We start from the raw sequence: 22,938 nt of genomic DNA on the forward strand, positions 1-22,938 counted from the left end.
GCAGCACTTGGAAAGCCTCATAGCTAATTTAGCGTTCGATACCGATTTGTACGGTCATGGCTTTCACAAGAATTGCCCGCCACATGACATGCACTGTCCCCGCAGGAGGTGGCCAGAGTCTGAGCAGGAAGGTAGGACCGATACCTTCGAGCATGTTGCGGTACTTTGCTAATGCCCAACAGCGACGGACGTCGATTACCTTGACGTGGTCATGTGCTGGAAAGGCATATCAACTGCCCAAGCTGTCGAGCTCACGATATGGGAGCGCGTCTTTGAGCAATGTCTGGTCCCACAATTCGAGAGTCACATGAGGCGAAACATTGTTGCTGAACTTGGCGCATTACGAGGTACGATACCCATTCTGCACTTTAAATTTCCAGACTGTTACAGACATCGCGTTGCCGTAGGAACTCATACAATGAACAATCTGAACACTCTGGAGCCTACGTCAACGCTGGATCACCTACTGTGCATGCTTCTATGCTGACCAACGTTACAGATCATATTGCCGAGAACGAGCTCTGGCCTTGCTTGAAACAGATCATGCCCGCCAAGCACAAGCGTCTTGTTCGAATTGATCTTCCTAAGCTCATCCACCACATGATCGACGCTTTCTACGATGATTTTCGGGCCGTCCCTACAAACACCAGATGGTCGTTCAGGTCTGGCGACCTACCAAATTTCGTTTATAATTACATCATGACGCAAGATTACCTGTTCCGCCTTTCAGACGGGCTATACATATCGGTCGATGTCGATATTGCCTGGGAAACAATGCCTGTGCTCATGATCTACGCCGCCGTCGTCTCGCAGCCACCCAATATCAAGCTCTGGCGTATGCCCTTTGGCCCGAAAGACCGGAATGCCTTTGTTCTCTACTTTGAACGCATCTTTAGCGAATCGGGATCTTCAAGCTACAAACACTTTCCCGAGGATGATGTGTGCGAAGTGAAGAGTTACAGAACGAAGGTACGATACCCATGAGTCTCCCCTCACGTTGCGTTACCCACTTTGCGCTTTTTCTTCTTGAAAACGGTTGCAGACCTGTCCAGTGCCTCCCTTTCTCACTGGAACGCAATTGCAGTTGTTTGCTAGACTATTACTTACAGCATGGCTAGGGTGACACACAGACAGTGTCTGAGACGATCGTTCAAGCCAAGATGGTCACGCAATTCCCAGGTCACGTACGCTACGAACGTGTATTGCGTCATGTGGTCAAGGGCGAGGTTATGGACATATATCAAGTCGGTGCAACGCCAGACGACTACATACCACAGCAGGAGGAACCGTCGACGCCCTGGGTTCCATCGTACACTAGTACGCCACTGTCCAAGACTCGCCCCAGTAAAGCACGTATTCCGTCTCTACATGAATCTTGGAATGAAGCATTTGCATACTTTAGACGACAGTCTGATAAGAGCCTCGATGACGAAGCGGACATCTCAGCCACATCGATTGCGGACGCATCGGTGCTGTCTGATCCTGATCTGCCAGCCGAGTCGCCCAGGAAACGAAAGGCCCCATTGCGCTCCACAAGCCTGGACGGAGCATCGACCTTGAAACCGGCGAACTACGAGTCAGACACTTGTCTCAAGCGTCAAAAGGTGGAGTCTTCCGGCCATCTCCACATGCTCACGACTTCTACGTCTACCGAGGTCGTCGAGCTGCAGAAGAAGTGCGCTGCGATTGCACAGGACGTTGCCGCTATGCGCAAACAACTCGGCCCACTCGGTCAACCTGTGAACGGCAGTGATTATGATGTGTTGCGGCATAGTGAGGATATTGTGCGTCGTTTGAGGGAAGCAGTCGGCTCGTCACGCCCCTCGACTCCAACAGTATCTGCCACCAAGTTACCGCAGCCACAGGGCGAAGACCGACAGAGATCTCCTATTGAGAAAGGAAAGGCAGTCGTTTTACCTCCTACGCCTCCCACGGAACAACACGACTCACTGCTCCCCCGATCACCTTCGCCAATCTGTCTCACCAGCGAATCTGAAGAGAGCGGCAGTATTTCTTCAAACTCTGCCACCAATGCCAGCGGTCTAGGTGCTCAGCAGCGCGGTCATGGTGATAGTGCAAAGCGGCACCGTCGTTCGAACGAGCTTTCTCAAGACGAGATCCAGAAAAACTATCGCGAATTCGAGGCGGCTGCTCAACGCAGGATGACGGATCCCACGTACGCGCCCATCAGCGATGTGGGTGACATGAACTTTGAACGCATTTTTCTGGGGGATAGCGAAGCGGAGGACTTGAGCCTGGGCGACATCAGTGGGTTGAGTGAGGAGATGAGTGGGTTGGACATGGATGAGAAGTAGATTGTTGGATTGGGTTATTGATCGATACATTGAACCGATGCCTGGATTGGATTATTGGTCGTTGTGCTAGCTTGATGCTTGCACCAGTTTACCCATAGCGCAAGCGTAGTATCAAAGAGTGCGTATCTCTTGCGCTCCGTATCTGTCTGGGTGATGATCGAGGGAGAGCATCAGGTATTGGCTGCGTTCAACATTGCCATGCTGGCACAGCAAAACACCGCACCCTCACGATTGTCCCTATCCGTAATGCTCGAATGGGCTCATATGAGTTCCAATTCCTTCTCATTCGGACTAGTACTGACAGCGAACAGCAAACACGTACGAACGAAACGTTTCCTCTGAACTATGAGGAAGTGCTGTTTAAGCCTAGCAAACATCGAACGAACGCCCTGTCGGCTGTATATGTATACGCCGCATCAGTCATTCTTCCCTACTGATTTTTCTGCTGCCATCATGGCTATCCATTACTTCGAAGACCAGTCTTGGCTCGACTTGCTACTGCTCACCCTACCTGTTGTTGTACCTCTTTTGATCTCATTCTACTTCGTCATGACCGAACAGCCGAGACCAAGAGCGCACGCCAATCCTCTTCCGATCTACAATGACACCAGAGCTTCACGCAAACGGCTTGAGCATGTTATCGGTCCTGCGCTTCACTTCCTAGATACGCCAAATCCGCGAGTACAAAGACGCCAGATCATGCGGCCAACCTCTCCTCTACCCTTCGAACATGGTATGTACATGCCAGATCCACGTCTCAGCTCAAGACATGGAAGACGGCGGATCAACGAAGACGATCCCATCCACCGCGAATACATCCGTCAATTGAGCAACCGAAGGTCGCAGCATCAGAACCTTGAGTCTAGCGAGATGGTACCGATGCAAGAACCAGATGTCGCCGAAATCGTCGCGTCGTATGAAGACCCTTGGATCCCGGATGATTTCAGACTACCCGCCGCCGTCGAGGAAGAAGAACAACCATCTCCAGATGAACATACCTTTGTGTTAGTGGATCGCAGTCGTAGTTCTTCTTGGGAAGTCGTGTCTGATGCGGAAGAGCGAGAGTGGCAGCATGTTAAGGTTAATCTACGTGGTGGCGGGGGCGACGAGCCGGTAGCGCTCAGACCGATTCGAGCTCGCATGACTGCGGAAGAGCTTCGCGAACATATTCGCAGGAATCGGGTGGAGACGTTGGCGATACTGGAGTATTATAGTAAAGCTGCGGTAAGGGCGCGTGAGAAGGATGACCGGGCTCGCCGATAAACGGATGTTGACCGGTAGAGGTTGGGTCGCAAGATGGCTTTGCGACGGCAGTCGTACTCCCTTATACAGAAATGACGGAATGAATCGAAAGAATTTGGGCGCGATGTGGATATGTTGGTCATATGATGGGTGAACGTATGAATCTTGGAAGAGACCTCGCTCGCCCGGGACGGTAGTTGCCACGTGATCACCCGAAGCTGCTTGAGCACTTGTGTTGGTCTAGAGCTTATCATACATCCCGTAGACGCTCAAATGAAAAATTACTAGAAAGCACATGTAGAGACCTATCATCAATGTAGGTGCCGTGTTGATGTTCCGACTTCCCTCGGATGTATGACGGTGATCCGTTGTCGCAGCTGCATGTCTGCGGCACAGTGCCTGTAGCATATCATGCTTTCGTGTTATGGCATACAGGTACACTCTCGCTGTCATGGTACTGCACGCTCTATACAGTCTGTATTCTTAATCCTTCAAACGCTGTTCCTCGAACGTAGTCGCGCGACGCATTACCGCACGGATGGCAGACGCGCCTTCTTCATCGCGGCCTGCCCCACTTGACGTCAAAAACATCACACCGACGGCCTCGACCATACCAGTCTTTGGGCGATGCCGCGTGTGTCACTCATTTATAAGCTTACATGGCTACTGGATTTTCGAGGAATATACTTGGGACGCTGTTGTTGCTTCGGCGCATACTTGCATCTTCTGTGATGCGATCATACAAGGCTGTCGTGGCTGGCTGGACAAAGATGGGAAGCACGACTGGACACCCGACATCCTTGTCATAGATTTCGCATATTCTCCCGAACAAGGCCAGCAAAACGGAACGAGGTGGTACGATCCCAACGTATACGACTTCAGTAAAGTCAATCCTAGCACTCGTTTTGTGGATGGAGCACATGACCGTGGTTACTCCGTCCGTTTGATATTTCCTTCGACCGGTATACATCTCAAGATCTGTGCTGTTGATGATGGTGAGTTCCTGCGCAACCCAGTGGGTGTACATGACTAAAGTCAATTAGGGCAACCGATTCCTGGACCCTGGAAAGACTTACAACAGGTTCATCCTACGACTCAGCACACAGGGTCCACAGCGGCATTCCAGAAAGCGAACAGATTGTTGGAAAACTGTGTAGAGAACCACACGGTATGTGGTGCCAATGGTAATCAAGACCTACCGACACGATTACTTGACCTTCGGTCATCTGAAGACGTCAGCATGATCAGGCTAGTAGAAACCTCCGGCCAAAGTGGACGATATGCTGCTCTCAGTCATTGCTGGGGTACCACAACGCATTTCACTACCACGAAAGCTACCCTTCTGGAAAGATACGATGGCATACCTGTTGCGAGTTTATCAAAGAACTTTAAAGAAGCGGTTCAGGTAGTTCGAGAGTTGGGTTTACGATATCTTTGGGTAAGATCACCAACCTCCGCCCGCTACATAACAGATCGTTAACTATGTATGGCGGGATCGCAGATCGATTCGCTTTGTATCGTACAAGATGATCATGATGACTGGGCACACGAAGCATCTAAAATGTCCACAGTGTATCACAACGCATTCGTCACCATCTCAGCAACAGCTTCAAGATCTGGCGAAGAGGGTCTATTCCGAAGCTATACCGAGTATGAAGTTGAGCTTCGGTCCGGAAGGATCAAGGCAGCTACATTGATCTTCTGCGAAAAACGCTCACACATGGATGAATTCTCGGATCCACTCTCTTCTGCAAGGCCCTCGGACAAGTTCCCACTCAACAAGCGGGCTTGGGGTTTGCAAGAACGCCTACTGTCAACCCGCGTCTTACACTACACATATAGCGAACTAGCTTTTGAGTGTATGCGTGGATACGAATGCGAGTGTAGCGGTGTTACAGATATGGCTTGGTGTTCATTTACGCAAGCGCCCAAGACATCCATGCGCACAGACCTGCCGTTGCCGGAATATCGGGAAGTTTGGAAGACCATTGTGTCGCAATACAGCCATCGCCAGTTGACTTATTCTGGCGATAAGCTAGTGGCCATTGCGGGATTAGCAAAGAGATTCGCGAAGCCTGATGACAGATACATTGCTGGATTGTGGAGAAGCAATCTTCGTGAGCAACTCCAGTGGCGGGCAACACGACCCCGTCTTCGTTCTAAACTGGCACCACGACCTACTTGAAGAGCCCCTTCGTGGTCCTGGGCTGCGGTGGATACTTCTATCGAATATATGGATTCTGGTGCCCATGACAGTTCCTATATGGGTTCAGAGTCAGAAACTTCATTTGCGAAAATACTCGATTGTTATGTGGAACCCAAAGCTACAGACCTATACGGGGAACTTCGATCAGGCATGCTTCGGCTACTCGGACGCTGTACGCCGGTTGTATGGGGCAAGGCACACTCTAAAAGCAGTGGCAGAGACCGCGATTATATCACCTTCCCAAATCGCAGCGATCGTTTGGTCCGGTGGGATACTTCGGATATTAGCGCTTATGCGCCCGGTACTCCGCTTGAAGACTCAGATCTGACATGCATTTTCTTCTCTGTCTCGTCCTCGTATCGGACCGCGCTTGTACTTCGGCGTTTGGAGTCGGGAAAGGACGTATTTGTACGTGTTGGTATGACATGGGAGGGCTGTGGTCTAAACAGAACCGCGAAGAACATCGACAACCTCTTTCCGAGCGAGAAGAGTGTAGTTGAGATCATTTAGGTTGTTCGAAGAAGGATCGTCTACTCTGAATAGCTCTAGTGCCAATTGAATGCTCATTTGTATCGCATTGTAGAGCCTAGGGAACGACGTTACGTTACAAAATTTCGATGATGAAGTAGCTGATCTCCATGTCATCATAGCTTAAGTCGAAATATTGAAGGCGTGAAAGCTGCGCACATGTCGACGTAGGCAGGAGGCAAACCTTCGACACTGTAGTCACACAGCATGCCAGCTGACGTGACATTTCACTCGCTGCATCGTCACAGGTGTTGCTGTACATCTTCCCTGCGTTTTCCGGCCTATAGACTCATTCTTCTATAATTTCCCTCAATACACAGAGAGCAGGTTTAAGAAGGCTCAACCACACACTGATAACAATATCACGCGCATAACAACTCAAGAATCCCAAAATGAGCAACGCAACCAACACACCCCAACCCCAAGGCCTAATAACATCCTCACCCCACACCCTCCAGAACTTCGACCTAACCGCACCCATCCTCCGCTTCGACTTCCCCACGCCCGCCGCCCAAGCCACCTTCCACCGCGCCTTCCTCCAAGTCCGCAACGAAAAGGACAAAGCAGCTTTTATGCAACGTTTCTTCGATAACTACGACGGCCAAGTCTCCATACCTCGGCGCGTCATCATGGACACGAGCCGAGATGAAGAAGTCGCGAGGAGGCTGCAGGAGAGTCTGCCGGTGGAGGTAGATACGGGGAGGGATGAGCACATGGCGAGACAGCTGCAGGAGCAGATGGAGCAGATGACCAGGGGTGGTTTCGGACGAGCTGGTAGAGGGCCGGCTAATGGAGGACATGGTCGGATGAATGGACGAAACGACAGCACAAACGGTAGAGGATATGGTGGTGGAAGCAGAGGCGTACCGGTGAACGACGAAGACGAAGCCTATCGCGCAAGGAGACGGATCGAGCGCCAGAGGGAGATGCAGGAATGGCAGACCGCAGCGCAAGGATGGACAACCGCGGCCGACGGAGCCTACGTTGACACGATGGAAAGGCTAAGACACCAGTTTAGACGAGCGGGCCTTCAAGACCCTGGTGCGTATCCTGGACAGCCTGGATATGGTCATGGGCCTCCTCGACGAAATCCTCGCCTGCCGTCTCGTCGCCCTGAGAACCAAGGAAATGAGTTCGAGGGCTATCGTGGCAATGGTGGGCAGGGTTCTCCGGGATATGGTCAAGGTAACGGAGGGTATGGCTACGGCTACGACCCGCGCCGGGATCACTGGGGTCATCGAGATGGAGGCTATTAGATGAACGGGTGGTGATAGTGTTTCTTGGGTTTGGATTCGGCAAATCATGGCAAAAGTCTGCAGCAAGCAATCAAGAGATGAAATTGCGGAAGTACCTCCAGTTCTGTCCCAGTAAAAGCGAAAGTGCTCCCAACTCGATGTGTACCTACTAGATAACAGCGATACTGCTAACGCAAACACCGCCTCCAATCCTCCATTGATGCAGGCCGGTAGATTACCCGCTCGTCAGCCTCATACGTTAGCGCACGCCCTCGAAAAGGCTCTGGTGAAGCCGATGCTGCTCTTGGTTGTTTTCCCTTGTCTGCCCTGGGCGTGTCATCATCTGGGGGCGTGATAGGCTCTTCGTTCGGTGGCGTGGAAGGGCTGTCTTTCGGGGGCGAGGAGGGCTCCTCGTTCATCAAGATGATACCCTCGCACAACATGCCGACATACTCCGTCTAAGTGTTATGCGTCATTGGTCGCTTGTGCACCTTCCTGACCTTCTGAATGTTGTACCCATTCGCGCAGTGATCAAGGAGATGGTCGAGAGGTATTCCGTCGTCGGAGAAGAGTTCACCAAGTCTAGACCGGAAGTCGTCGCGGTCGATGGGGTCGTTGTGGATGACGTCGTCTGGTAGACGTTTGCTCAAGATGTGCAGAACGAGGGAGCAAAAGCAGCGATTGGCAGCGTGACCCTGGTAGTCGGATGACTGTATCCATTCGACAAGTTCTGGAACAAAGATCATACGAAGATCCTCTTCGTTGGGCATACTCCACGGGATTGGATGTCGGCCAATGTGCAAAGGTGCCAGATCTTTGGGTCCCGCCTCGTACCGTTTCTTCATGAACCTTTTTGTCAGAATCGACCTTAGCCTCTTTGGGTGTATTGCGTTTGGATCGATCGTGGGTGAGTCAACCGTCGTTGGTGAGTCAACCGTCGTGGGTGCTTCAGCGAGCTTTGGTGATGGAGGCCCTTGCGGCGAATCGCTTCGTATAGGCTCTTTGGGTGTCGCTTCTTTCTGTGTGTCCGGGAACATATCATGCGCGAACCCCGCCTAGACGCCCGGCAATCTCCTCGCACATGCTTTTCCATAGCCTATGGGGCAGGAAAACGACCGCGCCCTGAGAGTTGGTATGGGCGGAGCCTGGTATGCGGAAGTATCCATAGCGATAGTATCTGGAGTTTGGCGATGTGATGGTGAGGATATGAAGATAGCGCAATAACGATGTCGTGGTGTGCTGAAGTGTGATGACTGTGACTGTGAGTGGCGTGAAAGTGGTGTTTGGGTCAGCAAGGTGTGCGACTGCTCTGACCACGTCGGTGTTCTTCCGCTCTTTCCATCTTGTGTGCCTTCCCTGCTCTTTCCTACCTTTACATGGGAAGGTGCCGTACCCGAACGGAGCCAAATCACATGCGACGATTACAGTTTCTTCAGCCTCGTATTAGCAGTACGTCGCTCTTGACACAGCGCGTATCTGGGTAAGCCTTTGTACGATCGTACGAGGTGATAATAGTAACTTGGTTCTTGTGTATTGGTATATATCACTATGAACGCGATCGCTACCAAGGTATACCCAAGCTCGGCATGCGCCGGGCCGAGGTAGGATCGAAGCGGTACTTGAACATCATTGGGGGACATCATGTGAGCATGCCGACCCCAAATCCTCCTTGAACGATCTTTACAGCTCTCTGCAATAGCAGAAACAAGCATCTGGATTCTTCCTGTAATTGAAGTAAGCTTCTACCTTTCTCGAGTCTGCGACGTGATACATACAACTGTACTCTGTATACCTGAACTGCATCTGCACCAGGGAAGCAAGTGTCTGCACAGCCTTTGTTCTGGCCTACAGAAGGTTATAATTCGTTAGCGAGTGACCAGAAAAGAAAAGGCTAGTACGAAAGATTGCTTACATGCTCGGTTGTCTGCAGTAGAACAGCTCCATTCATCTTTTGGGATCGCGTCTCCACCTTTCAGGCAAAAGTACCTTATCTCGGCAGCGGCGAGTGAGGTGAATAGCATTGCGGCAACGATTGACAGCTTCATAGTGAATGATGTTAGGGTGCTGGGGGGTTATGGATACAGTGATTGTAGACTGCTGAGTAGAGATGTGATTCTCTGAGGCGGTCGGTCGCCAGCTTTTGTATGCCACGAGCAAGCCACAGTCTCCCGTCTCGCGCGTGGTACGCCATACCATTCCAAGGAACTGCTCAGATAGAGTTTGAACTTCAAATTTGGCCGGGTATCTCCTGGTAAGATTTGTTAAATTGGGTGCTTACATTCAAGGGCTTGAATTGTGTGCATTTTACTCCCACCTGCATAAAATTGATATGGCGCGCTACGGCTGTAATGCTGCGTAGCGCATGAACCTAACTATTTTGGACGATTCGGCACGCTGTAGACTTCGGCCCGTTCTCACCTCTTTTACCAGAAATCTAGACTATAATTCGGAGTTTGGTCCGTTGATACAGCCCTCGAGTCCATGAATTGCTGTCTTCGTGCACGATGTCTGAAACCAGAAAAGCTACCACTCAGCATAGGAGGTAGTCATTGTATGGAGAGAGCAAGAAGTTGTACCTAACTATTGACAGGAAGCGCTATACTGGCAGCTTTTACTATCTAAGAGTTATCTCAGACAGTATACTTGAAGTCGCTACACCGCCTGAACCGGCTCGTACCGGCACGTACATCTGATACAAACTACGGTGTCTGGTGATGCTGAGTAGTATCTCCGCCTATCATTCAACTGTCTCAGTGATGCCTGGATCTTTCCGTAGCAAGGTTGGCAATGTTGTGGCGGCTGACAAGGACGGCACTCTCATGCAAGAAACGGCCCGCGACGATCTGTTGACCCCTAATTCTCTCATGTAGATATTCGTCTTCGCTGTGTCTAAGAGTCGAGATCATGCCAAGATTATTTGTATACAAGAAGCGGTGTGAGAAGGTCTTCCTCCTCGCAATACATCCTCCATCGATGCGTCGACGAAGTGGCGATCGTCGTAAGCAGCACGCACCTTCCTAGCACATTACCCATGATCAAGCCGCGCGATGTACGCTTTGACCATCATTGTTGTCCAGTCTGGTTCAAGGTGTGGAAAGAGCGACATCGAGCAAGGGCAGTTGCTGGTGATCAGAACCTCGGGACGCGCAGGCGCCATTGTACATATTGCAGGAACTCCGCAGCGATGACAGGTACATACAGTCAGATATAACAGTTCGTCAAAATTCGTATTCGTACAATGGTATCACTCTTCAAAGCCCATCCACTCGCCTATATCCTCGCCTTCATCGCTGTCAACCATCTCTTCATCCGATATCCCGTTCTCTATCGCTTTGACCCCAAAGTCGAGTTGGGCAGACTTCTCTTTCTCCTCTGGCGGCTGCGCAAGCAGATATTCGATGCGATAGATGTTCTCATCGGCCAATCTTGCGAGCTCAGCCTGTATTCTGCGAACAGCTTTCTCAACGCTTCTTAACTCGGCCTCAAGTCCGCCCTTGTTGTCCTTCATCCATCGACCGTGCTTGCTGAGCAGCGACTCGATCCATACCAGATTGAACTCAAGATGCGGGGACTCATCGGCTTGTAGGGCGACGAACCGTAGTAACCGACCGAGATACACTGATGGCAGGTCCTTGACTACTAGAGCGACGTTGCTCACGGGCGTGGCTTCGTATACGCGGCGAACAAGATTGCGCTCGTTTAGACGGAAAGCCATGACCAGTGCCTTGAGGTAGTTTTTCTGTGCGAGAGTCTCGAGAGTTGTCGCCGGTGTGACGGTGATGTCTAGGTCGAAGGGATCAAATTGGAACGTGTTGTCAAGTGAGTAAATCAGTAGACCTTCTGTTGAAGCGGCACAAAACGCTCGGCCAGTTGGCGAAAACGCGACAGCAGGTACGCGTACTTCCGGTCGTGTTTTCCGCGCGCCAATGCCCTTTTGCGCACCAGGTAATGTTGTGTCGCGCCGATCTTCCAGATCGGACGCTTCGCCTTGGTCGTCGATGAGACCTTGTGGCCCAGCATCTGTGAGCAGCTTGCTGTTGAGGAACTCTTGTGTGCCATCGAGAGAAAGGTTCACGGATACAGTGAACTTCTTGAGCAGCACACCAGACTGAACATCGTATAGACAGATGTACTTAGAGTTGCCGCCTGCCAATACACACGTGCCGTCTGCGCTGTACTTCACCGACGTAAAGGCCTTGGTGCCTGCTACGTTGGCTGCAGTGCGCCGATCTGACATCTTGCGACCACCGGAAACGTCCCTTCGCGCATCAAGGCCATTTTCTTGTGCAGCATCGGATACGTTCCAGAACGTCAGTTGTCCATCAAGTGTTGTGACGGCTATTTGCTTCGAATCGGGGCGGAATGCGACAGATAGGATGTCGGCCATTAGTTGTAGCGGCTCGCTTGTCTGGGTGCGAGCAAAGATGTTCCAGACGCGAACAGTCCTGTCCCAACTTCCACTGACCAGCGTGCCAGCATCGGGGGAGAATGCCAATGATGATACAGGGCCCTCGTGGCCAGACAACCTGTCGAGCAACTGGCCGGTCTGCACGGACCAAATGTGAATGTCAAAAGAGTCGATAGAGCCCGCGCATACGACCTCGCCGCTTGGGTCAACCGCAAGGGACGAAAAGGAAAGCCTCGATGGCGCTGTGAAAGTGCGGAAGTTGCGGTACCGGTGGAGATCCCAAGCCCTGATGGAGCCATCAAGACTGGCTGTGAACAAGACGTTTCCCTTCTTCGCGAATTCGCAGGCCGTCACACCGCCCATATGTTCTGTGAATGTGACGACACAGAAACCGGAGTTCACTTCCCAGACTTTGATCTTTCCATCGTCTGCCGCTGTTATTATCCGTTGACCGTCTGGCGAGTAGGCGATTGTGTTCATCGAGTCGAAGTGTCCCTGCTGCTTCAAAATGTACGATTCCGACTGCCATTCCCACACAAGCAGCTGGCCGAGTTTCGACGCGCCAAACGCTAGCCATTCTCCGGTCTTGTTGATGGCAACGTAATCAATGTCGTTCTGCGAGATGCTGAGGCTGGAGATTTGCGCGAATTCTGGTAGCTCGTGGATGAAGAAGGCACCGTGTGAAAAGCCTGTCACGAGCAGTTTCGACTCGGGATGGAAGCTGGCGCATGTGACGTGCGCATTGTTCTGATGGAAGAAATGGCGTTCCTGAATACCCCATTGTAGGTTCTCGTCGTCGTCCGGGTCGGCGTCGGCGGGCGCATCGTAGCGTAGCATGTATTTCCAGACGAACAGCGCTCCGTCCTTGCTGACTGTGTATATAGTCTCTTGATCCTTGGAGAACCATGCGCCGACTACTTCCTGCCTGTGTCCACCCAGTGTTGTCTGCGCATGCCCTTCTGCTTGATCAACGCTCCATATCCGCGCTGTCATGTCTTTGGACGCGCTCAGGAAAAATCTCGAGTCGCTAGACCATTCTATGCTCTGGACTGAGTTGTAGTGTCCTGTGTATATCCGGTGTCGCACGAAGGGCGCAAACTCGAGATCGCCTTCGGCAACGTCTGGAGTGGATGGTGTGTGCCATACTTCAATTTGCCTTCCTATGCCTACTGCGAAATGCCGACCAGAAGGAGAGAACGCGATCGAGGTGACTTCGCCGCGGAGAGAGAAGTGGTAGAGTACGATGCGACGAGGAACATTGGTGAGGACTGCGCGACCGTCTTCATCGACCGAGAGGAGGAGGTTTCCGCGGGGGTTGAGGGCAAGGCGTGCAATGTTCTTGCGGTGCGCAAACGGAAGCGTGTATGATTTGGAGCTGACTAATGATCAGCGCATATCGTGAGAGGCAGTCGCGACTCGGAGCCTACCTCACAAGGTCGAAAACCGTGACCCGGTTACCAACGGGCGACAGCAGACATGTGCCATCGGGTGTGAAGAGAAGATTGCCTCTGCTGTAGACGGTGCCCAGCAGGTTGGAGAACTGTGGGTGTCAGACGCGAACATTTGCACGGCAGCACTCAACTCACCTGGAAGTCAGTCTTCATCTTCAGAGTATCGTGGCTGCGGTCTCGTCATGTCGTGGCGGGCATGATGGTCGCATCTTGAACTTTTTCGAAGCTCGGATCATCGCAGGACGCGCTAGTGAGTAGTGTGCATTAGTCGCGGTTTCCCCGTTCAGGGTCAGTGCTTGCCGAATGGGCGACTGGCAGAAAGGGGACCCAAATTGTCTACCAACACCACACCTCCTCACCAGACCCCATATCGCACCTCGTTCAGCAACCTCACTGCTGACTTGCTTTTCATCCGCCACCTTACGTATGTTTTCACGCCGTACTCCACCAATATCAGACCCCGAATAGCTAACACCACGCAGACCCCATACACACCAGCGGTCAACCACACATCAGCGCAATGGCCGAGTCCGCGTCCCCCATTGGCATTGCCAATGTACGTATACCCTCTGCTCAACCTATGTCTTCAATTCGTATACTGACATGCATTGCAGCTGCCCAACCAGAGGTACTATCAACACAGCGGACACGCAGCTTCGGCCCTAACGTAGCACAGGCACAAGATTGTTGCAAAGCGCGGTGCTGCCTTCACCATAATGGTACGCATACCATCCCCATATCAATCGACTTCAGTCTAACTAGCTCAGGTTGCTGGCGAGTCTGGTCTCGGAAAGACCACCTTTATCAACACCCTCTTCTCCACCACCATCAAGAACTACGCCGACCACAAGCGACGACACCACAAGCAGATGGACAAGACCGTCGAGATTGAGATCACCAAGGCCGAGCTCGAGGAGAAGTTCTTCAAGGGTATGCAGCGCCATCCTGCCATTCGTTCTCTATGCTAACGCACCTAGTCCGTCTTACCGTTATCGACACCCCCGGTTTCGGTGACTACGTCAACAACCGCGACTCGTGGCAACCCATCATCGAGTTCCTCGACGACCAGCATGAGTCGTACATGCTTCAGGAGCAACAACCGCGCCGCTCTGATAAGATCGATCTCCGTGTTCACGCCTGCCTGTACTTCATCCGCCCCACCGGCCACACCCTGAAGCCCCTGGACATTGAGGTCATGAAGAAGCTGTGCACACGCGTCAACTTGATCCCGGTTGTAGCCAAGGCCGACACACTGAGCCCAACAGACCTGGCCAAATTCAAGGCGAGGGTAAGTTGTTCCATCTACATGTCACCAGCAAATACTGACCGCTTTTAGGTGCGCCAAGTGATCGATGCTCAGGGCATCAAGATCTACACTCCCCCTCTCGAGGATGACGACGCTGCCGCCATGCAACACGCGCGCGGTCTCATCGACGCCATGCCCTTCTCCGTCATCGGTTCCGAGAAGGACGTTCAGACCAACGACGGCCGCACCGTTAAGGGTCGCCAATACGCCTGGGGTGTTGCCGAAGTCGAGAACGAGGAGCACTGCGACTTCAAGAAGCTCCGCGCTATTCTCATCCGAACTCACATGCTCGACCTCATCCACACCACGGAGGAGAACCACTACGAGGCCTACCGCGCTGGCCAAATGGAGACAAGGAAGTTCGGCGAGGCGCGCCCAAGGAAGCTGGACAACCCCAAGTTCAAGGAGGAGGAAGAGGCTCTCCGCAAGCGTTTCACCGAGCAGGTCAAGGTTGAGGAGCAGCGCTTCAGGCAGTGGGAGCAGAAGCTTATTGCTGAGCGTGACCGCCTCAACAAGGACCTCGAGGCCAGCCACGCGGAGATCAAGCGTCTTGAGACGGAAGTGGACAGCCTCCAGGGAAGCATCAACCGCTCTCACGGCCGTCGCTAGACGCACCTTTTGGCGTTGGTGGTGTTGCACGTACAGAGATGGTGCAGCGATTCAGCATGGTCGCACTAATTCTCCACATTCTTCCTTCAAGATTCCCCTTTCTGTTTCCGTAACTTCGGTTCTCATATGTCTGTAATGTCGCGCCGCCGTGGGGATCACTGTAGGCGACGCGTATCTAGGCTTGAGCTAAAACAGCATGTCATAGCTTATAGTTGTATAACTTGGTATTAATCTATTATGAAGACCGCTGGTCGCTAAATCTTGTTGTTGGGTATAGTGATGTTGAGATGGTAGGCTTAAACCTGTAATCCGCCAAACACCCTGTCCAGCTCCTCGCCTTCTTGTGCCTTGCGCTCCGCCTGCGGATCTAGATCCATCAGGTTCTGTTCTGGCACCTTTTCTTTTTTAGTTGATTCATTGTTATCGCCAGGTCCCTCCGGCTTAATGATATGCACACCACTATCCAACCACCCAGGCGCAACCCTCCTCTTCTCCGCGAGATCCTCCTTCCGCCTCCTCTCCTCCCACTCCGCCAACGTCCTCCTCGCGTCAGCTTCTAGCTTAGCAAGGTGTTCTTGTAGCGCGACACACGACGTGAGTATCTGGTCTGGATGCGCTGATGTGCCCGTTGACGAGGTGACATATGCTGGTTTCGACACAGAGGGGTTAGGGTTGGACGGGTCTTGTTGTTGCTGCTGCTGGGAGAGGATCGAGGGAGGCAGCGTCGACGGGAGGGTTACGTAGGAGTATGGTAGGGGGACGGATGTGGGGAGGGAGAGGAAGGGCGAGAGTGTTAGGGGGACTTGGGCGAGAAGGGGGTGGGGGTCTGTGGGAGTGGTGTTAGTAAGACCTGCGCGTGTTGTGCTGGGTGGAGGGATGCGATGTGACGGGTAGCCACACTTCAGAGAGAGCATGCTTGAATGAGACGATGCCGAGGTCGCTAGTGATCTCTCAACATGCTCTCAAGCGGTACCCTCGCATTGGAGCTCACAGCTGGTCGCATGTTCTGGCTATGCGCGCGCATTGCGCTGGGTGTGCATTGCAGCGGGGATGAGGAGCACTCACGTTCGTCGTGCATATTCGATATGGCTATATGCGTATATCAGATTCCGTCGATATTTGCCAGAGTAGCAGTATCAAAGCGTATATTCGGTCTTGTCGAGTACGGTGGGGCGTAACTCTGCGGGAATGGTGTTGCAGGGCTTGGGGTTGTGGAGGCACGAGGTGTTGGTGGGGAAGCTCCAGGTTGAGTGGAGCTGCTGACGCAGGTACGGAGTTCCAAGGTTCCACGGTTGGAAGCTGCGATCACGCATTATGCATGTGAGATGGATGCGGGCAGATTGTTTGTGGGGTGCATACACGGAGTAGATTATGGGGAATGGTTTGTTTTGCGTGGCAATGGGGAGTCATTCTTGTGGCATTTTGAATGGGTCTTGAGTGTTGTGGAAAGTTATCTATATTTCGACTACCCTATCACTAGATTGCATTTGTGTTGGATTTTATATGTACTTGACGCAACAAGAAGAAGACAAGTGTATATATGTGCGCGTGAATGTCCCCCATATTTACCTACCTAATCTTGGCAGAGCAAGTGAATGGTCTCGGACCGGGAATTGAGTAGCTGGTCGGGATCGGCCAGTACAGTTGAAACTTAATCCCCGGGTCAGTCGCTTTGTATGCACCTGGAAAGCTGACAGTCGCCGGACTGGCACTGCCACCTCCTGTCACATTGATTTGAGCACACTCCATATAGAGTTGAGCACCGGGGTAGTTTGAGGCGGCATGGAGAGCAATGAGCTCTGCGCGAAGGAGGTACCTGGAAAGACCCGTGTCAGTCGACCATATAGATTTGGCAAGAACTTGGAGATGACTTACTGTCCACTGGGAATGCATGACGGCAGTACAAAGTCTACCAGGCCCTTGTTGTTATACAGTCTTGTAACGGCCCACTCGCCATTGGCATCCATACCATCCTCGTAGATCTTAAACCACTTGAGTCCCGTCACTTTGGTAGACAAGGCATCATCGACTCTGGCAAGGTAGACCATGATGGGTCCCAGATGACCGGGGTCAATTGGATCTGACTTGTCCGTCTCGGGCTTGGAATCGAGCGTGTGGTGCCACTCGGCAGTGAGCTTGTCTCCAGCTTTGACCTGACAAGGAGTAAGCCGAAGCCATGTGGCGTAATTGCTTATTGCGCAACCACCGTACATTGATGATGTCTTTGGGGAGAGGCGTTCTGTAGGGGTTTATGCTGAATGCGCGTCAATCTAGCGCTTGGTTCCACGCTTTGTAATGCTTTACCCGCCATTACAGATCACATCGTTTGATATAACGTCCGTTATTGGTCTGAGAACGCAAGTGAGTTGGGATTCAAAAGGCGATTGCGGGGTGCATTACCCGTCGTAGGTCTGTGTCGTGCTGTTAGCAGGGAAGCAACATGGGAATTGTGAACATGCTCACCGGCACTCGAATCCCCTTAGTGTGTCCTTGCGCCACGCCATTGACATGTAGTTGTGTGAAAATTGTGTGTGCCGAAGCGCTGGCCAGCAAAGCACAAGTAACCGCATAGACCTTCATCATGTAGGCTATCACGTTAGATCATGAATGTCCTCATCAACGCGTCGACGAATCTTCCTATATGCCATTGTCGTGCACCGTTCTCAAGCTGTCCAAATGGAACACGGCACTATTGTTCAAATCTGGTCGACCTTCCAGTTCGGCACGCATGCGACTCGCGGTAGACTCGCGTGACCAGAGACACTTTATTCCCAATCTATTTCGCCCGCCGTAACGCACTTTTGAAAATATACTGTGTATGCACGAGACACGTGCTTCGTAGATTCCTCAGCGCAGAGAACCCTCGGCATATACCAAATAGGCAAGGAGCACCAATGCGGTCGTGACTGCGCGTGCTTTGAACCGGCGGTTGGGTGGAAGAACCGCAGTATTAATTACAGGGAGGAGGATATGACCGAGACATGCCGCGACACCGTGGCGCGGCTCTTGGAATGTGGGAAGCGAGAGAAGGAATGCGTAATATAATAGATTGTGTGTTACTGGTCTGGTCGAGTGTTTCAATCAATGAAACGTGCGCGTCTTGTCGGTCAGCGAGAAGGCTTGGAAGCCGTCCTTCATTTTGGGGCAGCCTTGCGGAATATGCGGGAAGAAGCCGGTACCGAGAAGGCTGTGGCGGTTGCACGAGGTCAAGGGCACTGACTTGATAATCCTTCCGACGAAGCTGGTGGTGCAGATGGTGCACTTGAAGAGGCTGATGCGAGGCGAAAGCGCGAAAGTGACGGTCCATCCCACCAGCCACTAAACGATTGTGGGGAAGTCTGGGCCCGAACGGGCAAGGGGCACATGGCTAACGGCGATGCTAAGTCGCAGTCCCGGCTTCTGTCAATCTACATCAATCAATCCACCCATGCCGCCGTAGTTTCGACATATTAACGACTAACCTTGAATCTCGGCCAGATCACCTACGTTTTGAAACAGCCAATGACGATGTCGCCCACGGTAATCACGCCCCTCGCTTGGCCCATCCTAGCCAGCGCGCGTCTTCCGTACCTGGTTCAATGCGCACTTCTGCCGCCTCCAGAAGGAAGTTCCCCAGGTAGTGGCTTGGCCACGGGTGTCAACCCCATACACGGCGGCGTAGTCTAGCATAATGTTGATATGTATATAACACGTCCGCACCCTGGCATAGCGATAGAGGCCACAGCTACAACTTGCGCTTGTCAATTCATCTCATCTTCGACGTGCTGGTAACAAGTCTCCAAGATGAAGACCTCTTCTTTCGTTCGAGCGGCTTCGCTGCTATCCTCTCTTTTCGCCCCTCTCGCTCTTGCGCAGGAAACGTTCACCCACGAAGGCACCGGTATTGAGTTCTGGCGCCAGACAGTCAGTGACGCTCAGACTGCAGGTGGTTTCGAGTGGGGTTGGGTACTGCCTGGAGAGCCTACTGGAGCTAACGACGAGTACATTGGTTACATTGTAAGTTATAACAGATCCGTGTTGATGCTGCAGCCGCTAATGTTCCCCAGAAAGGTTCGCTCGAAGCAAACAGGCAGGGATGGTCCGGTGTCAGCCATGCTGGCGGCATGCCAAACTCCCTTCTCCTCGTCGCATGGCCGGAAGAAGATGCCGTCAAGACCAAGTTTGTCTGGGCAGGTGGCTATGTCGCTCCTGAAGACTACACTGGCAACGCGACTTTGACTCAAATCTTCCACTCCGTCACCGACACACACTTCGAGATTGTCTACCGATGCGAGCACTGCTGGGTCTGGAACCAGGGCGGTGCTGAGGGCTCTCAACTTCCCACTACTGAAGTCAACGTTATCGGTTGGGCCCAGCATGACAAGATCTACGACGGCACTTGGGTTTTCCACAACAAGGGACAGTCTCAATTCGGCGCTCCTACTGCGGATGCGAGGAACGCAAAGTACACCGACTACCTCAAGTTGGTAGGTGGCCAGCCTTCTGGTGCACCTACACCGACCAAATCCGGTCAGCCATCTGCTACGCCCACTCCAACAGTACCTGTCAAGTGCCAGGGATCACCTGCTCCTTCAGGCTCCTTCGACTACATCGTCATTGGCGGTGGTGCTGGAGGTATTCCCGTAGCGGACAAGCTTTCTGAGTCTGGCAAGAGTGTCCTGATGCTCGAGAAGGGCCCGCCATCTCTCGCCCGTTTCGGTGGAAAGATGGGCCCTGATTGGGTTACCAGCAACAACCTAACCCGCTTCGACGTTCCCGGTCTTTGCAACCAGATCTGGGTTGACTCTGCTGGTGTTGCTTGCACCGACATTGACCAGATGGCTGGCTGTGTTCTTGGTGGAGGCTCTGCTGTCAACGCTGCACTATGGTGGAAGCCTGTTGATATTGATTTCGACTACCAGTTCCCTAGCGGCTGGAAGTCGGCTGACGTCAAGGGCGCAATCGACCGTGTCTTCAAGCGCATTCCTGGCACTGACACTCCTTCCGTCGATGGAAAGCGCTACAAGCAGGAAGGCTTCGATGTCCTCTCCGGTGCGCTCGGTGCAGATGGCTGGAAGAGCGTCGTTGCAAACGACCAACAGAACCAGAAGAACCGCACCTACTCCCACTCTCCATTCATGTACGACAACGGCCAGAGGCAAGGCCCTCTCGGCACTTACATGGTCTCCGCCCTTGCGAGGAAGAACTTCAAGCTCTGGACCAACACCATGGCCCGCCGTATCGTCCGCACTGGTGACACTGCTACGGGTGTTGAGCTTGAGAGCGGTGTTGGCGGCACTGGCTACTGCGGTACTGTCAATCTGAACCCTGGAGGCCGTGTCATTGTTTCCGGTGGAGCTTTCGGATCCTCCAAGGTTCTCTTCCGCAGCGGCATTGGACCAAAAGACCAGCTGAGCATCGTCAAGAACAGTGCCCTCGATGGCTCGACCATGATCAACGAGTCTGACTGGATCAACCTTCCCGTTGGCCAGAACTTGAACGACCACGTCAACACCGACCTCGTTATCAAGCACCCCAACATCTCCTTCTACAACTTCTACAAGGCGTGGGATGCTCCCATCGAGAGCGACAAGGACCTGTACCTCTCCAAGCGCTCTGGTATCCTTGCTCAGTCTGCGCCCAACATTGGTCCCCTCGCTTGGGAAGTGATCAAGGGAAGTGATGGCATTGACCGATCGATCCAATGGACTGCTCGTGTTGAAGGTCCCGGTGCCAACGACACCCACCACCTCACTATCAGCCAGTACCTCGGCCACGGCTCTACCTCGCGTGGTGCGCTCTCCATCAACGGTGCTCTCAACGTCTACGTCAGCAAGGCGCCCTACCTACAGAACGAAGCCGACACCGGTGTAGTTGTTGCTGGTATCAAGAGTATGATGAAGGCTATCCAGAAGAACCCGATGATTGAGTTCCAGGTACCATCACCCAATATGACGGTTGAGGCGTACGTTGCCAGCCTTCCCAAGACACCAGCTGCCCGTCGCGCCAACCACTGGATCGGAACCGCGAAGCTCGGAACCGACAGCGGTCTGACTGGCGGAACAGCTGTCATAGACCTCAACGCTCAGGTATACGGAACGAAGAACATCCACGTCGTCGACGCATCTATGTTCCCTGGGTAAGTTTCGTTCCTCTTCTCGAAGCTCGGTCTTAAACTAACATGGCACAGCCACATCTTCACCAACCCTACATCTTACATCGTCGTGCTAGCAGAACATGCTGCTGCTAAGATCCTTGCACTTGGTGCAAGCAGTGGAGGTGGTAAGCCTTCGTCGTCCGCTCCGTCATCCGCCAGTACCGCTAAGCCCTCATCCTCCAAGGCTCCGACTAGTTCGTCAGCTGCCCCTGTGAAGCCATCGTCCACACCAGGAAAGTCATCGGCTGCGCCGACCAAGACATCTGCAGCACCCTCAGCTACTCCTACCAAGACGGCAAACGCCTGGGAACAGTAAGTGGTCAAAGAACTTTCATGCATTGAACAGACACTAACTTCGAACCAGATGCGGCGGTCAAGGTTACACTGGTCCGACAGCTTGTGTCAGCGGATACAAGTGCGCAGTGAACAACACATGGTTCTCTCAGTGCGTCCCTAAATAAGGGGCACACGTCCATCTCCTGCCCCGGTCTCGACATTTGATACATCTGGGGCATCTTCTTTGTACATACTTTAGCTTCAGTGAATATCACTCTCTCATCCTGCAACTTCGTGTCTTGAATGCCTCGCCTGACCTTGTGAGCTGATGACTTCCGCAGGATGTCTGGGAGCCGAGGTGACAAATGCGTGATGAATGTGGCATAGCGCGCATCTTATCGCGCCCCGCATTTATTGACCTTCCATCGCGACCGATTGACCATCTCATCCCAACTTTCTTTTGCGCTTCCAACATTATTCTTTTCGCGTAGCAGCCCTCAATCTTACGTGACTTGGGTGTTGTATACGTCTTGGCTGCTTCGCACGTACATGATGCCATCCAACTGCCCAGCCACCTCTGCCAAGCACGACGATGACGCGTCGAAAAACGTGACGGAACTGCTCCATCAACGGCTTCAAAGCAGCCCTAAAGATGACTGGGGACGATTGTTCGAGTGCTGGGGCTATGATGATTGTGGGGACTGTCATCGAAGTAAAGGCCATTGCGGGTGGTGTGCGATTGTATGTTCGCATCTCCTCAGTCGACTTGTCATGCATTCACCCCCGGGAAACCGCGGACCATCACTAACCCAATTTAACAGTCCTCGACGTGCCTTCCCTTACCTACGGACGCTTTATCAAAAGCTTTTCCTCTTCTTTCACCCATTCGCTACGACTCGATATGCGCTCTGCCATCCGAGCGCTTTGAGCTGCGTACCTCGGGGTTGGGCTGTCAAGTGTCTACAATCACTTTCTTGACGTCCATCGTGACTATCTTCTGTACGCTCTTTGGTGTCCTGGTGCTGTACAGTCTTGCCAAGTGTATCAAGTGGGTTGGCTTTGGTGCGAAGGCAAGTAGAGGCGGCTATGCGCTCCATGAGGATGGAACTGAAGATGTATGGGTGAGAAGAGGCGAAAGTTGGGGGAAGTGGTGGCGAAGAGTGAATGGCGAGCAGAAAGAATTCGAGGTTGAAGAGGTGGATGAAGGAACGCGTAAGAGAGGCTTC

The 22,938-nt window shown here is 52.6% G+C and overlaps 8 protein-coding genes across 8 annotated transcripts; 4 read left to right on the forward strand and 4 right to left on the reverse strand.

Moving 5' to 3' along the window:
- Positions 1–88: 88 nt before the first annotated feature.
- Positions 89–2,315, forward strand: J4E78_000241 (uncharacterized protein; the record flags this gene model as incomplete). Its single annotated transcript, XM_049360907.1, has 4 exons — positions 89–131; positions 183–347; positions 443–969; positions 1,119–2,315. The coding sequence occupies 4 exons, from the start codon at positions 89–91 to the stop codon at positions 2,313–2,315; spliced, it is 1,932 nt and encodes a 643-aa protein (XP_049226190.1).
- Positions 2,316–6,683: 4,368 nt separating this feature from the next.
- J4E78_000242 (uncharacterized protein) lies at positions 6,684–7,547 on the forward strand (the record flags this gene model as incomplete). Its single annotated transcript, XM_049360908.1, has 1 exon — positions 6,684–7,547. The coding sequence occupies one exon, from the start codon at positions 6,684–6,686 to the stop codon at positions 7,545–7,547; it is 864 nt and encodes a 287-aa protein (XP_049226191.1).
- A 437-nt stretch (positions 7,548–7,984) lies between these two features.
- Positions 7,985–8,371, reverse strand: J4E78_000243 (uncharacterized protein; the record flags this gene model as incomplete). Its single annotated transcript, XM_049360909.1, has 1 exon — positions 7,985–8,371. One exon carries the CDS (start codon positions 8,369–8,371, stop codon positions 7,985–7,987), a length of 387 nt encoding a protein of 128 aa, XP_049226192.1.
- Positions 8,372–10,770: 2,399 nt separating this feature from the next.
- On the reverse strand, positions 10,771–13,538 carry J4E78_000244 (uncharacterized protein; the record flags this gene model as incomplete). The annotated part of the gene is made up of 3 exons (XM_049360910.1): positions 10,771–13,309; positions 13,362–13,474; positions 13,521–13,538. 3 exons carry the CDS (start codon positions 13,536–13,538, stop codon positions 10,771–10,773), a joined length of 2,670 nt encoding a protein of 889 aa, XP_049226193.1.
- A 367-nt stretch (positions 13,539–13,905) lies between these two features.
- On the forward strand, positions 13,906–15,300 carry J4E78_000245 (uncharacterized protein; the record flags this gene model as incomplete). Its single annotated transcript, XM_049360911.1, has 6 exons — positions 13,906–13,941; positions 14,000–14,013; positions 14,062–14,104; positions 14,153–14,315; positions 14,363–14,673; positions 14,722–15,300. 6 exons carry the CDS (start codon positions 13,906–13,908, stop codon positions 15,298–15,300), a joined length of 1,146 nt encoding a protein of 381 aa, XP_049226194.1.
- A 296-nt stretch (positions 15,301–15,596) lies between these two features.
- On the reverse strand, positions 15,597–16,378 carry J4E78_000246 (uncharacterized protein; the record flags this gene model as incomplete). The annotated part of the gene is made up of 2 exons (XM_049360912.1): positions 15,597–16,126; positions 16,366–16,378. 2 exons carry the CDS (start codon positions 16,376–16,378, stop codon positions 15,597–15,599), a joined length of 543 nt encoding a protein of 180 aa, XP_049226195.1.
- A 793-nt stretch (positions 16,379–17,171) lies between these two features.
- On the reverse strand, positions 17,172–18,030 carry J4E78_000247 (uncharacterized protein; the record flags this gene model as incomplete). The annotated part of the gene is made up of 6 exons (XM_049360913.1): positions 17,172–17,453; positions 17,512–17,554; positions 17,605–17,649; positions 17,701–17,711; positions 17,764–17,888; positions 18,012–18,030. The coding sequence occupies 6 exons, from the start codon at positions 18,028–18,030 to the stop codon at positions 17,172–17,174; spliced, it is 525 nt and encodes a 174-aa protein (XP_049226196.1).
- A 1,053-nt stretch (positions 18,031–19,083) lies between these two features.
- On the forward strand, positions 19,084–21,897 carry J4E78_000248 (uncharacterized protein; the record flags this gene model as incomplete). Its single annotated transcript, XM_049360914.1, has 4 exons — positions 19,084–19,296; positions 19,347–21,418; positions 21,470–21,748; positions 21,801–21,897. The coding sequence occupies 4 exons, from the start codon at positions 19,084–19,086 to the stop codon at positions 21,895–21,897; spliced, it is 2,661 nt and encodes an 886-aa protein (XP_049226197.1).
- Between the last annotated feature and the right edge of the window lie 1,041 nt (positions 21,898–22,938).

Source organism: Alternaria triticimaculans (genome assembly GCF_023758025.1).
Source record: "Alternaria triticimaculans strain BMP 0046 chromosome Unknown scaffold_1, whole genome shotgun sequence".
Lineage (NCBI taxonomy): Eukaryota > Fungi > Ascomycota > Dothideomycetes > Pleosporales > Pleosporaceae > Alternaria > Alternaria triticimaculans.